The 12865-nt window shown below is 46.0% G+C and overlaps 1 protein-coding gene across 2 annotated transcripts; it reads right to left on the bottom strand.

The window, feature by feature from the left end:
* Positions 1–5080: 5080 nt before the first annotated feature.
* On the bottom strand, positions 5081–11822 carry LOC133920089 (uncharacterized). Of its 2 annotated transcripts, XM_062364736.1 has the most exons (7): positions 10532–11822; positions 10259–10425; positions 10035–10111; positions 8182–9909; positions 7912–8074; positions 7183–7834; positions 5081–5516 (listed from the first exon to the last, which is right to left on the bottom strand). In XM_062364736.1, the coding sequence occupies exons 2-6, from the start codon at positions 10410–10412 to the stop codon at positions 7194–7196; spliced, it is 2763 nt and encodes a 920-aa protein (XP_062220720.1). In that variant the 5' UTR covers positions 10413–10425; positions 10532–11822; the 3' UTR covers positions 5081–5516; positions 7183–7193. The 2 variants fall into 2 exon arrangements, with proteins under 2 accessions (XP_062220720.1, XP_062220719.1); XM_062364735.1 differs by lacking the exon at positions 5081–5516 and having other exon boundaries at positions 7087–7834.
* Positions 11823–12865: the final 1043 nt, after the last annotated feature.

Genomic DNA, 12865 nt, shown 5'->3' with positions numbered 1-12865 from the left:
CCATGCATCACATCCGAGCATCACCTAGAGCTCATTCATCTTGATGTACTTTCAATCTTCCCATTCACCTAGAGTTCATGCATGTCTCTTCTCCATGCATCACCTATTGAACAACCTACTAACAATCTCAATAACATTGTTAGTCCATATGTATTGTCATTAATTAGCAAAACCACACATAGGGGCTAGATGCACTTTCAGCTGGGCTCTCGGCTTAGGCTCAGGATCAGGCTCGGCTCGGTTTTTTTTCTGCGGTTGGCTTGGCTCAGCTGGGGCTCACCTGTCAGCCACAGGGGAGGGAGAGATAAAAGGGAGAGAGAGAAGAGGAGAGACCGGCTTAGCTCTGGTCTTCCCGATGGGGAGGACGAGGGGGAGGGGTGAGAGGGAGGGGCGATCGGATGGCGGTGGCGCGTCGGTAGAGGCCGACGGCGGGCCTTCGCCGGTCGGATCAGGCTGGCGGGCAGCAGGGGCGGCGGCCCGGTGACGGGAGGGCGGCGACCGGCGATGGGAGGCCCAAGTATGTCCACTGGGGGAGGGGAAGGAGAGGGAGAGAGGGAAGAAGGCCGGGGGCTCACTGGCGGCGGTGGTGCTCGGGAGGGAGGCGACGGGGTGCTCGAAGGGAGAGAGATGGAGGTGCTTGGAGGGGAGAGGAGTCCGCGTACTGTTCATCCCCTTAAATAGGGTTGGCGTCGGGTGGGCGCGCGGGGCGAGATGGCGCGGGGCGCGAGGCGGCGGAGCGGAGCGCGAGGTCTGCCGGTGTGGCGATGTGACGGCAGGCGCAACGCGGCGCTGGCAGGCGGTAGGGTCACGGGGAGGGGAAGGGACAGAAGGAAGAGAGAGGAAGAAGAGAGAGAAAGGAGAAAACAAATCAGGGATTTGATAATTGAGCTCTCTGCCTTCCAAATTGCCGTCCTATCGTTAAGATCGAGCTCCTCACGTCCCGAGTCGATGCCCTACTATCGGTACCCGAGCTCTTCGTCACGAGATCAAGCTCCTCTGTCGGGATAGGGCTAGATGCAGACCTAAGCGAGAGGCATGATAGGAGCGAATAGGAAAGAAGCTCAAGAGAGGAGTGACGAGCGTTTGTTTTTCGCTTATTGGAGGAACACTATGAGAGGAAGATAGAAGCCACAAAATAGAAGTATGTGTGATTGAATCAGAGGTTTTACGGAGATCTTTCGTAAAAAGATCTTATAAAATTTATTTCTAGTATGAAGCCGACTAGCTCACGGATATGTGCAGAAAATATATTTTTTATTCGGCACGGTTCGACTGCTATTTAGGATACGATTTTGGTTTCTGACACCTTCGATCAGCCGCTCCAGTGTGCTCGGTTCGATTCCAACCCACACGGGAGGTGCTCTAACAATCTGTAGGAGTTGAAATATTCAATCATTGATATATGTCTTTAGCAAAATCGATATTGTCTGTCTGGCATGCTGTACCCTTAGACAGTGTTTGGATGACTAGAGGAGGTTGTACCTCTACAGGCTGTTCCGAACGGCGGCTCATCCCGATGTTTGGATGCTCCAATCGAACGAACTTATGTAGGACCAAGCCGTCTAGATTCTAGGTATATTCGGCTGAGATTCTGAACGAGCTGGTATGTCGAAATCGAACGAAAATGTTCCTCTTATGTGAACTGCCGTCTGACCTGATAATTGATGCGTGGGCCTCCAGGCGTGGGTCATACATCAGTGACCACGTCAGATAGCAGTTACATCAGAAGAACCACTATTTCCTGTATGAACAGTGCCACCGAAAATAGGTCTTCACTTCCTTACAAATCGGTCTTCTGTTACTTTAATTTTTTTTAAAAAAATTACGTATTTCATAATCCATATACAACCTATTTTAATTAGATTTAAAAAGCATATATATAATTTAAACTAAAATTCTTTTAAAAACTATTTTTACAACTTCAAACAATTATTAGGGCATCAAATAAATTTTTAAAAATTTGAAAAAAATACTAATATTTTTTTATGTGATAGACTAATTTTTAAAATTATTTTAGCCTTAAGTTATATGGTAAAAAATAAATTCTTTGTAATGCTCTATTTTTATCATACTATATAGTCCATCCAACATCAATCTATTCAGATAACCAAATAGAATCAAATTATCTCATTTCATACAATCAACCAAACATATTCTCGTACCATCTTATACATATAACTAAATAACCTACTTGTACCATCTCATCCCGAACCATCCCGTCCAATCCCATCTCATTTAATTTCGTTCAAACAATCAAACACATCCTTACATTCAGTACCACATATACTACGGAAAATTATGAAAGGAAATAGTGGTCATTGTGGCAGGCATGCATCAGAGCCTAGAATTATGAGCTGAATTTGTGTGTACTACTATTGTGTCGTGTGCAAAGTGTGAACACATAAAGGTATTGTTGTGACTCGTGAATGTTAGGTATGAGCAGTGCTGTGGTTCTGCTGTAGTTAACAGAAGAAAATTGTGGTGTATAATGCAGTGCTGTGGTCGCCCCCGTTTCTAGAGTAGCTACAGTCCAAGTGTGCCTGCACTGCATTGGACCATCTGCCCACTTTGTGTGCTAATAAGATTGCGGTTAATAATGTACTTCATCGGGCAGTTGCTCCTTGAAGCCGCTGTACGTTGAAAACATAGGCCAAGATCACCGACAATCTTCAAGCTAGCTGACGAGTTAAAGGTGCATGGATCCCTTTCGCCTTCTTCTGCCAACCTGAATGATGCAGACTTCCGCATTCGAGTCTAACAAAAACTACACAACTCTTTCATTGCTACTACCAATTCATTCATGGTAATTTTCTCCTCTGTGATTTTGATGCATGGATGAGTAACTCTCACTCTCCTCTGAAGAATGGATTGATGCATTCCCTCAAAACGAATTAAGTGAAGCTAAACAAGGATGGATCACACTGTACACTGGTCCAAATATCTCACTTCTTTCAGCTTGTAAGTACAGCTGGTGAGCTACTTTCTCTCCTATTCATTATTCTAGTATGGACTTGCATGTTTTTCTTCTTGCATTGCGTGCTGATACTTTCACGTACATATAGATAATATAGTTGCATGCAACACATAATCTCTTATATGCATGGGACACCAGAGTACGTCGTCGTTGTGGCTGTGGCTGTGGCTGTGGGGGCAATGCATGCGTGTGTACACACCTGTTCATCTACTCATCTGTGTTTGTGGCCGAAATGCAGCAGCTGGGGTTCCATGACTATATATGATAGCAAGGTGTTGCTGATGAGAGAGCCCTTGCCAGTTCTCTGTTGTTGCTCCTGCTCCTGCTGTGGGCTATCTTCCCTAGCAATATGCATTGCTTGATCTCTCACCATCTGTGTGTGTTGCCATGCATGCATTTTCCCAGCAGGATGGATCGATCGTCCCAATGTAACTTGGCCGAGAAACCTGTTTGTTCGATCCACCTGCAGAGACAGCAAAATTTGCTTTGACAGCAAGGATGTGCTGTGGAGATGTGTATATACATGTATACGTTTGCGTGTGTACATCTGTATACATGTGTTCGATCATATACGTGTGTTAGATTAGGTTAGTTGATGGAGATGGAATGGAAGGAATTGGACCACCTGGGAGCTGAGATCTATCTGTACTAGCTAGCTAGCTAGCCCAAACTGTTTGGTGGTGGTGTCTGTAGGTAATTGGTTGATCAGTCGCCATCTTAATTCTCTCTGCTTGCTGCCTTGGTTTGGTTTGCTCGACTTGAATGAATGAATGCAGCTGCAGCCGGTGGGGTAGATGAGAAGATGATGAGCAACTCAACTGCGCGCCGGGGTAATTGGCTAGCCCCAACGGCTTACTTTCGTGGATAAAAATTTTGTGGTGAAGTGATTTTTCTCACTTTAACGTTCTAATAGTTTTTTTTTCACGGTTCTCTTCACGACGAGATTTTCAAAGTTATTCTTTTTAAGATATGATTCTCTCTCTTTTTCTTCACGATTTTCATTAAAAGTAAGCTGTTAGAGATGAGAAAAAATAAAGAGAATAAGAACGAAAAAGGAAACGAAATAAAGAGAATATGGTTAGAATGGTCGGAACTGCTGATTGCTTTGGTAGGTTTGGCGCCCAATGGAATGCAATGGTTCTTGCGCGTGGTATTTACCTGCGTTGCATTCTGAGATCTTCCCCAGATGTTCAAGTACCCTATAATGGTGGTGGCAGTTGCCGGTGCCGGATGGTACAGTACGGCCATGGCCATCATCAATCAGGGCATGCATGTGGACGTGCTGCTGTTAGGTTTCTGCCGTGCAAATTAAGCTGCAAATTGTGGCGATTTACTAGGCTTTTCTTATCAATACTATATCCTAACGGTGACGCCCCGCTACTGTAGCAGTGGTCCTGAGTACGTGTATATATGTATATATACATGTATATATAGGTACACATGTATATATGTATATATATATATATAATTTTCTTTTCCAAAAAATCTAAAAAATATCGAAATGAATATTAGTTATATTAATAAATTAGCTAAAAAAATCTAAAATGCAAAGAAAAATATCTAAAACTCAAAAAAATATGAAACAGATTTTTTTAGTTTAGTATTACTTTCACCTACATGTTAAAACTATGTGCATACATAAAAGTACTATTATTTTCTTTATAATTAATTTAATATGTTTAACATTAATAATTTTATAAATAAATATTGAAATGTATAAAATTTATGAATTTAATTTTTTAATCTTCTTTTATCATACTCTACAAGGCAAAATAAAAATGAACGCGTACTCGTGCCAATCAGACTAGTCAACACTGCAGAGTACGTACGGTACGTAACGGTGTAGACGACGCAGCTCGTGTTCATGTACGCCCGTGGTTTCTAGTGTGACGAGAGGAGCGCACGTGACCCGGTCGAGATCTAGCCACACGTGCGCGCTACGAGCTCAAGTACAGGTCATCTTGAAAAGTTAGCTCTTAAAAAAGAAAAAATAAGAGATAATCTGAGTATTATGGGTATGAAAAATTGAAAACAGATTTTTAAAAAAAAAACATGCTGAAAGAAATAAGAGATATCAGCTCAAGATAACCTATCTTTCATTACTGCTAATACTATGTTGGGATGAGATTGATTGACAGAGGGCAGCCTGCCTGCCTGCACTGCCACATAAAAAGAGCAAGTTCCTTTTCTCTTTTTTCAGGCCAGGGGACCAGTAGAAAAGCAGAGACCGTTGTGCCCTAATGAATGAGCCTCTTTCTCCAACCCTGTTTCTTCACACTTCACACTGTACACTGCAATCTCAAGAACCAACACAGCAACTACCAAACCAAGCAACAAGCAAAGCACACACCAATGCCATGTTGTCACAAATCTACAGTTTGACATGGAGCATCAGCTGCAGGGGAAGGGCAAATTTCAAACCGAACCTCCTCCTCCTGCTCCCGCCGCATTTATTCTTCTCCTTCTCATCCGTGATCATCTGCTTGCTTCCCATCAAACTTTGAGGTTTTCCAGCAGATGGCAGGCAGCAGAGCTAGAGACACTGCAAAGGCAGAACAAGAGCATACATCTCAACACGGCATCTAGTCTGTTCATAGCCTCACAACTTTTTCTTGATGATGCAGCACAAGTATACACAACTCTTTCTTGATGATGCAGCACAAGTATACACAACTCTTTCTTGATCAAAGAAGGTTTGCCCCAGGAATTAAATCGGAGTGGAAGATTTGAAAGTAACAAGTAACAACAACACAAAGAGGCAGAAAAGGCACATGTTTGAATATGCTTTATTTTTGTTAGTATTTATTTGCCTCTGTGAACCAGTCGGCATATGCCATAGCTATACTGTTCGCATGAATGTACCAGAGGAGTTCATGCTATACTGGCAGCAACCACCATAGGCCAAGAGAAGAGGCATAGCAACTATATCATTTATTACCGGAGACACAAGACAATGTAACAACAGTTACAGCTCGCCCTAGAAACAAGCAAGATACTGTTTAGAGAGCAGTGGCAACTTGCAAAAGCAGAGTGGTGGCCAGTCAGGATGGTGAAATTGCACAGCAGATGCTCCAGAAATTCACATGTTGACCTGAAAAGATAAACAGGCCAGACCGGCCTTGGCCCTCCTCCAGTTCCCCAGTAACCTGTACCACCTCGCCCCCGGTACCAGCATGCAGCCATGCATCTGATCTGCCTGGCATGTGGGCCCTGGTGGCACACCCACATGGCGCTACAGTAGCCCACATAGCGCTGACCAGGCATACAGGCAGGCACATTTCTTTCCTTTAAGTAACAGCAATATGAATGGGTCAAATTGTTTAACTGGAATGGCACGAGACACCAGGGCACAACAGCAGCTCCATGTTTGATGCCGTGGTTTCAGATTCAGCTAAAACTACTTCAAACCTGTAACCTCGATATGCAAGCTCAAGAGATTCTCTTGATAGTTTTTGTTCATGCAAACCCCAAGGTGTGCTAATATCACGGCGAGGACAAGGTGGTTGCCTGTCTGATTCACCAAATCATGCCAATGGGCAAGCTAACACTTGCCATACTGTTAAACGTGCACTACGTTTCAGGCTAGTGGCATAGCCTATGCCTGGATTAAACAAAAGGTGTGCTCAAATAAATAAATGATCCTATCAAGATCATCTTGACTTGTGAGTTGTGTGGACAGGCTCTAAAAGATGCCATGTGCATGTTTTCATGTCTTATGCATTGAACTGATTGATTCTATAGGACCCCACAAAGGAGACAATGTGGTACTATTTTCTTATGTTCATAGTCTTCTTTCTTCGGCCCAGTCAAAAGCGACCAGAAGCCAGAGACAAAAGCCAGCCGTTTAAATAGCTTCTGGCTTTTTTCAGAAAAAAGCTGAAAAAAGACTATCCAAACGGGGTCATCTTGAATGAGAAGCAACGTCAGCAACTCACTGTGGAGCAATGGAATTAATTATTTTTGTCTTGTGTTATATGCGTAAAAAGGCGATAAACACAACATTGGCAGTCATTGTCAAAACGTGAACCCCCTAATACAAGAGAGGGCAAATATCAGAGGAGACGAGAAACGAAAACAAGGCAAAAGCAAATTTGGCATCACATTTCTGCAAGTAACGTGAATAAATTGAACATTGTTACAGCAGCAAGTATCACGTGAACAGTAACATTAGGGAGCAGAGGCAAAGTTAATAGTTAGGGTGGAGGTACCTCGCTAGTTGTTAAGTCAGATCTACAAGTGTCTCTTCAACCAGGTCCTCCAAAACCATTGTACAAACCACGGTGTTGAGTTCAAATATCTCCAACAGCGTTGTGTCAGCACTGGCTGTCTCCGCTACCTCCCTCTTAAGTATCATGTCCAATAAGAGATCTCTTTCAATAGCTTCGCCAGGAGGATATTTTTCTAGTATCGACCAGTTCCTTATGACTCGCCAAATTTCTTCAGCCGCCATATTACCGAAACCATTCTTGCAATCCCTGTGCTCCAAAGAGCGCGACCGACCCCATGGGTGTGCAGCCAACTCTGCCATCACAGTAAGCTCGGGGAGTGCTTCATTCACGGCATCAAAAAGAAGCCTTTGTTTTGACCGCCTTTCCCTCAACTTAATTCCCTCTTCTTGGTAATCTGAAAACTTTTCAAGCAACTTTGGGTCCAAAGGGTGAGCTAATATGCAACCTTCTATATCCATGTCAGAAGAGCGGACCAGCTTTTGGATAAATGTCAATGAGTCTAGATCTTCATCAGCCTTAGAGAAAAGCCTTGAAAGTCTCAAAGAATTTGGGGACATGACTTCTAGCGGTGGATCCTCCCACGACAGGGACCGTGAAAATGATCCAATAAGAGGAGATCTGGACAAAGCTTCTGCACATATTATAGAAATGCCATTGAATATAGATTATGACAAATACTTCAGTTAAAAGTTTGATGAAATAGGTTACCAGGCTTAAGTGGGGATGCAGTGATGCAATTTTCAGATGAGTACAGCAGCCTCCTGTTGTTATCACAGATAAATGGTCCATCTAGTACAGATACAGGACTTGGTTGGTCCTGAGGGTCACTAAAAATTCCTGGGGCGCCAAGACTTGACATGGAAGAAATATCCTGGCACAAAGTCAATTGTTCATATTTTGAACTTTGAATGGCTGATAGTACAAAGCTATGAACACCTGCAGTAATATGATACAATTTGAGCATAAGAGTTAAACTACCTTGGCAGGGATGTTCGCCGTCTCATTAGCACGACACGAACTAGCCATGAGGCTTTGCATAGAATTCTCATCTGCATTTAGACAAGTATTTTGTTTCTGTAGATCATCCAGCACAAGATGGTTAGGGCCCTCCTTCGCATCACCATTAGTCACAGCACCTCCACGCTTGAGTCTATCTTTGGCAGATGGATCTACCTTCTCCCGAGCTGATTTCTTATTTTTAGAAAACAGGCTAGAAACTTTTTCCCTAAATGACGATGACTTTCTAATCCTTTTCGTGTCGGCTTCCTGACAGTTAGAGGCTATTCCATTTGACTCAATGCCTCCATAAGACAAAGAAATTGGAAGAGAACGAGACCTTGGTAAACATGAGAAAGGCTCTTCAAATTCCAGCTCAGGCGTTCGGCTCTCCAATGTTGCACCCCCAACCTCTTCCTGGTCCTTCTTAACATTCAGAATGGTGAGCATCTCACCTAGTGTGCCCATACTTTGACGGGCTTCCCTTTCTTCCTCACTACTGACGGTTGATGATACCATCGACCATCTTTCCAAAATCTTCTTCTTTCCTTCCCTAACTACCGATGGTTCCCGTCTATGGGATGTCTGACTAGAACATGATGCAGAGTAAGGGCTTCCACTCCGGCTCAGGAAATCCCAAGAACGGCCAGAAGTAGGAGTACCAAACTCCAAATCCTCACTTGTTTCACCAGACATTTCTTTTGCGATCTCAACTTCTGACTTACTGAAGGAGTCATCTCCAATGTAAAAATCAGGGTATTCATCGGAGAGCATGTTTTCTTCCTCTTGCTTGTCTTTTAGCCACATTCTCATCTGCCAAGTGATCTCCTTGGCCAACCTTCTTGAGCATACTGTTTCATCAACTGCCACCATACTATCATCTTCACTGTCTTCTGCTGATGATAATGGAGACCTTGCAATCCTGGCATCATGTAACTTTTCAAGTCCTGGCTTCAGTACTACAATTCTTGTTGGTTCCGACAAATTTGAATTTGCCAGGGAAACATCTAAGACCTGATGGCGCCTGTATCTGTTACGTTCACTTTCATCTCCATCTGAAAATAGTTGTCTCCCCACAAGAATGCTGCCTTTTCTCTTCGTTGATTCTGATGGCTTCAGTATGGTTATTTGCTTTGTTTCAGAAGGTGGTGTAACAGGTTGGAACTCATAAGAATTGTTTGATATCAGCGGATTAGGCTCATCGAGGAACTCTAAGAATAGGTCACTATTCGAGCTTAAAAACTGCAGTGCATCTTGAAACTCTTTCGAGTGAAGAAGCTTCTCGTCTGTGGCTAGACGCTTTGCTTCAGCAAATTTTTCGCGGACAAGGGACATTCTCTTCTCACAAGGCTCCTTTCCTTGGTGCTTGCTCTTGCTGCTATTGATTTTTGAAGCTTGATCACTTACACCACTGTATGTGTACTGATGGCCTTTGCTTTCCTTCTTTGGCCTGAGATTCCGGCTGTTCTCTTCAAACCAGCCAGACCGATATTCCTTATCCAATTGTCTTCCTGGTATGAATTCACATTGCTGAACTGGAGCATCACTTAGACCCATCAATCTTGCAACAACATTCGGTGGCTCCTCATCAGGCACCCCTTCTTTCCACATGTCCTGCTCCATGAGCATCTTAACAGGCGTCCCACCAGATCTTTTAGTAGGCGAGTTTGATCTTTTAGTTGGGGATTTCCTTCTTGCCTGACTATCTCGCTGCAGTCAACAAGAGAAGAAGAAAGACATATTATGCAACAGTTAATTAAGCTTATTTTTTACTTTTTACTTATAAAACAGAAACAAAGACAAAAAAAAAAGAAGATAAAAACACGATCACATACTTGTTTATCTTCAACCTGAGCTGGGGGGTTGATTGCCATCTTGAAAGTGTTAATCCGGTCTTTACCAGCTGCAGAAACTGCCAAGCACATGCTACATTGGATCAGAGCTTTTGTGGTTGGAGCATAATCTTGCATAACATGAAGAAGAAACCCAGAGTGGGGAGCAGAATAAATCTTGCAAAATGGCAATAACATGGAGGAAAAAGTGTACAAGAAATAGGTACCATCTCTATGCGCTTTCTCGGTGAGCATCTTGGTCGCGGCCACACCATTGCTGAGGTCGAACATGTTGATCACCCTCCCCAGGCATCCTGGGAAGGGCGCCAGAACCTGCAGGTCCTGCTTCTTCTTGTGCCTCTTATCTTGAACCCCTTTCATTCACCCTCTCCTCCTACAAATCCACATCAATAACACATCATATACTGTAATCATATCAGCATTATACTAACAAAGATTTCAAAGTTTGAAACTTTTAAACACGGAGAGGAGAGAAGAACCGGGCAAGACAAGCGCCCATGGACGGAACAAAAAAACAACTGCGTCCAAAAAGCGCCCTTCACATCACGAAATCCGACGACGAGGCAGTGCGGGAGGAAGGGATCAACACGTGAAGCGCGATCCCCCACCTTCTCCCCGAGGACAAGAACAGAGGGCGATAGGGAACTATGATGAGCGAACAGATCGATTTCAACAAGAACTCATCATCACATTCCGCCGGCCCCGAAAAGGCCACAGGAGCCGCCACAAGAGACGAGATAAAAAGATGCGCTGCGTGGAAAGCTGCTGCCGCTCTCTGGCTCTCTCTTTCACTAGGCTGGGAGGAAAAGCTTTGACGAAGCGAGCTCGGGTAATCTCTCGCCTTGTCTAGGAGGAACTAGCACGCAAATGCGGCGAAAACCGGGACGAAACTTGCGAATGTCGCAACCACGCCGCGAAAGGTGGGCGATTTCCTACCCAAACCGAGCGAGCGCCTGCGCCACCCGAGGTCTGTGTGCCGGAGCCAGAGGCATGCGGTGCGAGTCCAAGCAAGAAAATCCACACGAAAAGGAAAGCACAGCAAGAAAGCTCAGGTCGCACGCCCCTCCTGCAAACGCGCCAAGGAAGTTGCGACGGCAGGACGAGTGCGGCGCAAAAGAAAGGCACCAACTTTTCTTGCCTGAACGGGCGGACGAAAGAGAAGACCCAGACCGAATCAAAGAAGATGCAGCGGTAAAACGAATAAAATTACATTGAGGTACGAGTGGTAGAAATCTCGTGATTGGGACGGACGGAGCGGAGCGGAGCCGAGGCGATGCGGAACGGAGCCGGCAGAGGCAACAATCGAATCGGAGAGGACGCGGCGGTCGGCAGAACGGCAAAAAAGAGAGGATGCAATCATTATCCCTCTCTGCTTCGCGCTCCCGCGCACCGTGGGGAAGAACAGGAACAGGACCCGGCAAAGGCAACGGCAACGGCAGCAGAGGGGGCCAATGAGGGTGGCGGAGGTAAAGAAAGTTGGGGGAGGAGGCAATGGCGATGGTCCCCATGGATCCGGCCGGTTAGAAACTTGGAAGAAGACAAGGTTAGTAGTAAAGTAGCATTAATTAGATGCCAATCTATAGAGGAGCCTTTCTCAGGTGGGTGATCGACGAGATTGGATTAGAGGGGGTGGTGAAACTAAACTAAAAGAGGAGTGATCAATCCAATGGGCACGAAAAGGCGCCGCTTTTGGGAGCGAAAGCGACGGAGGGAACGGTCACCTGCCCATGCCCAATGCCAACCCCCCAAAAATGGCAAAACCCACCACCACCCACCAGAGGGAGGAGGAAAGGAACGGACCTGCACTGCTGCAGTCTGTGGCTAGCCGGCGGGGTACCACCGCCGGTGGCCGGAGGCGGGCAGCGAGCGGCAACACCTGTTAGGCGCGCGGATCTAGTGACCTCGGCGCCTCACTGTGTACCGGCGGCGAGGGCGACGCGCCGACGCGAGCAGTGCTCTCCTGCGCCTGCTTGTCTGCCAGCGCCGGAGACCACCGGCCTGCCCTGCACGCGCGTCAGCAAGGCGCCCACCCGTCCGTTAGGAGAAAAGAGCCGGCGTGCGCCGCCGCCGGAGGGGTGGAGGGGGCGGGGGCCACCACGGACCAGTGCGGTGGCGCTAGAGCTCGCGCAAGAGCGTGGCGAGGCGACAGGTGCTGCACAGTTTGGAGGGAGGCGAGGCAACAGTGGCTTAGTGAGGTGTAAGGAGAGGGAGAGGAGACGATGGCAACTTGGCGAGGCTCGGTCGCAATGGCGCACACGGAAGGGAAAGGGAGGAGGGGGGGGGGGGGGTGGCCAAGCACGTGAAGCCTCATCAATGAGCTGCGGCACTCCTCTCTCTCTCGCACTTACCGCAACCCACCCACAGACTACTCTTCTGCAACACTCCCACCCTCGCTCCTCGTCATCTCTTCCCTACACGCAGGCGGCAGGCAGGCAGGACCATCGCTCTTGGGCCTCGGCATTTCTACTAGAATTAGTGTTGCTCTACGACTGCCGTGCCATGCGAGTGCTACCACTACTACTTTACTCGGGGAACCGGGGATGGATGTTTTCTTTTCTCGATACCATCCCATCTACTTGTCTTTGTTAATTTGTTCCAACAAGTAGAGTACTCCTGCCACTACCAGACCAGTAATCTTCTTCGTATTGCCTTGCAATCCACTGGATTCGCCGTGTGCCTTGTGTCTTTTGTTGCTGGCCTGCATTTTTCCTCTTCTTTTTTTCCCCATATGGGCGGCATTGGCGTTACGCGCATGTGCCGTCACAGTGCTTGCAAGCCAAACTGGACCCGGACCGACCTTGCCTTGTGTTGTA

This window comes from Phragmites australis, chromosome 5 (assembly GCF_958298935.1).
Source record: "Phragmites australis chromosome 5, lpPhrAust1.1, whole genome shotgun sequence".
Classification (NCBI taxonomy): Eukaryota; Viridiplantae; Streptophyta; class Magnoliopsida; order Poales; family Poaceae; genus Phragmites; species Phragmites australis.
The sequence above is the reverse complement of the archived record's forward strand: the minus strand, read 5'-3'. Positions and strand labels throughout refer to the sequence as shown.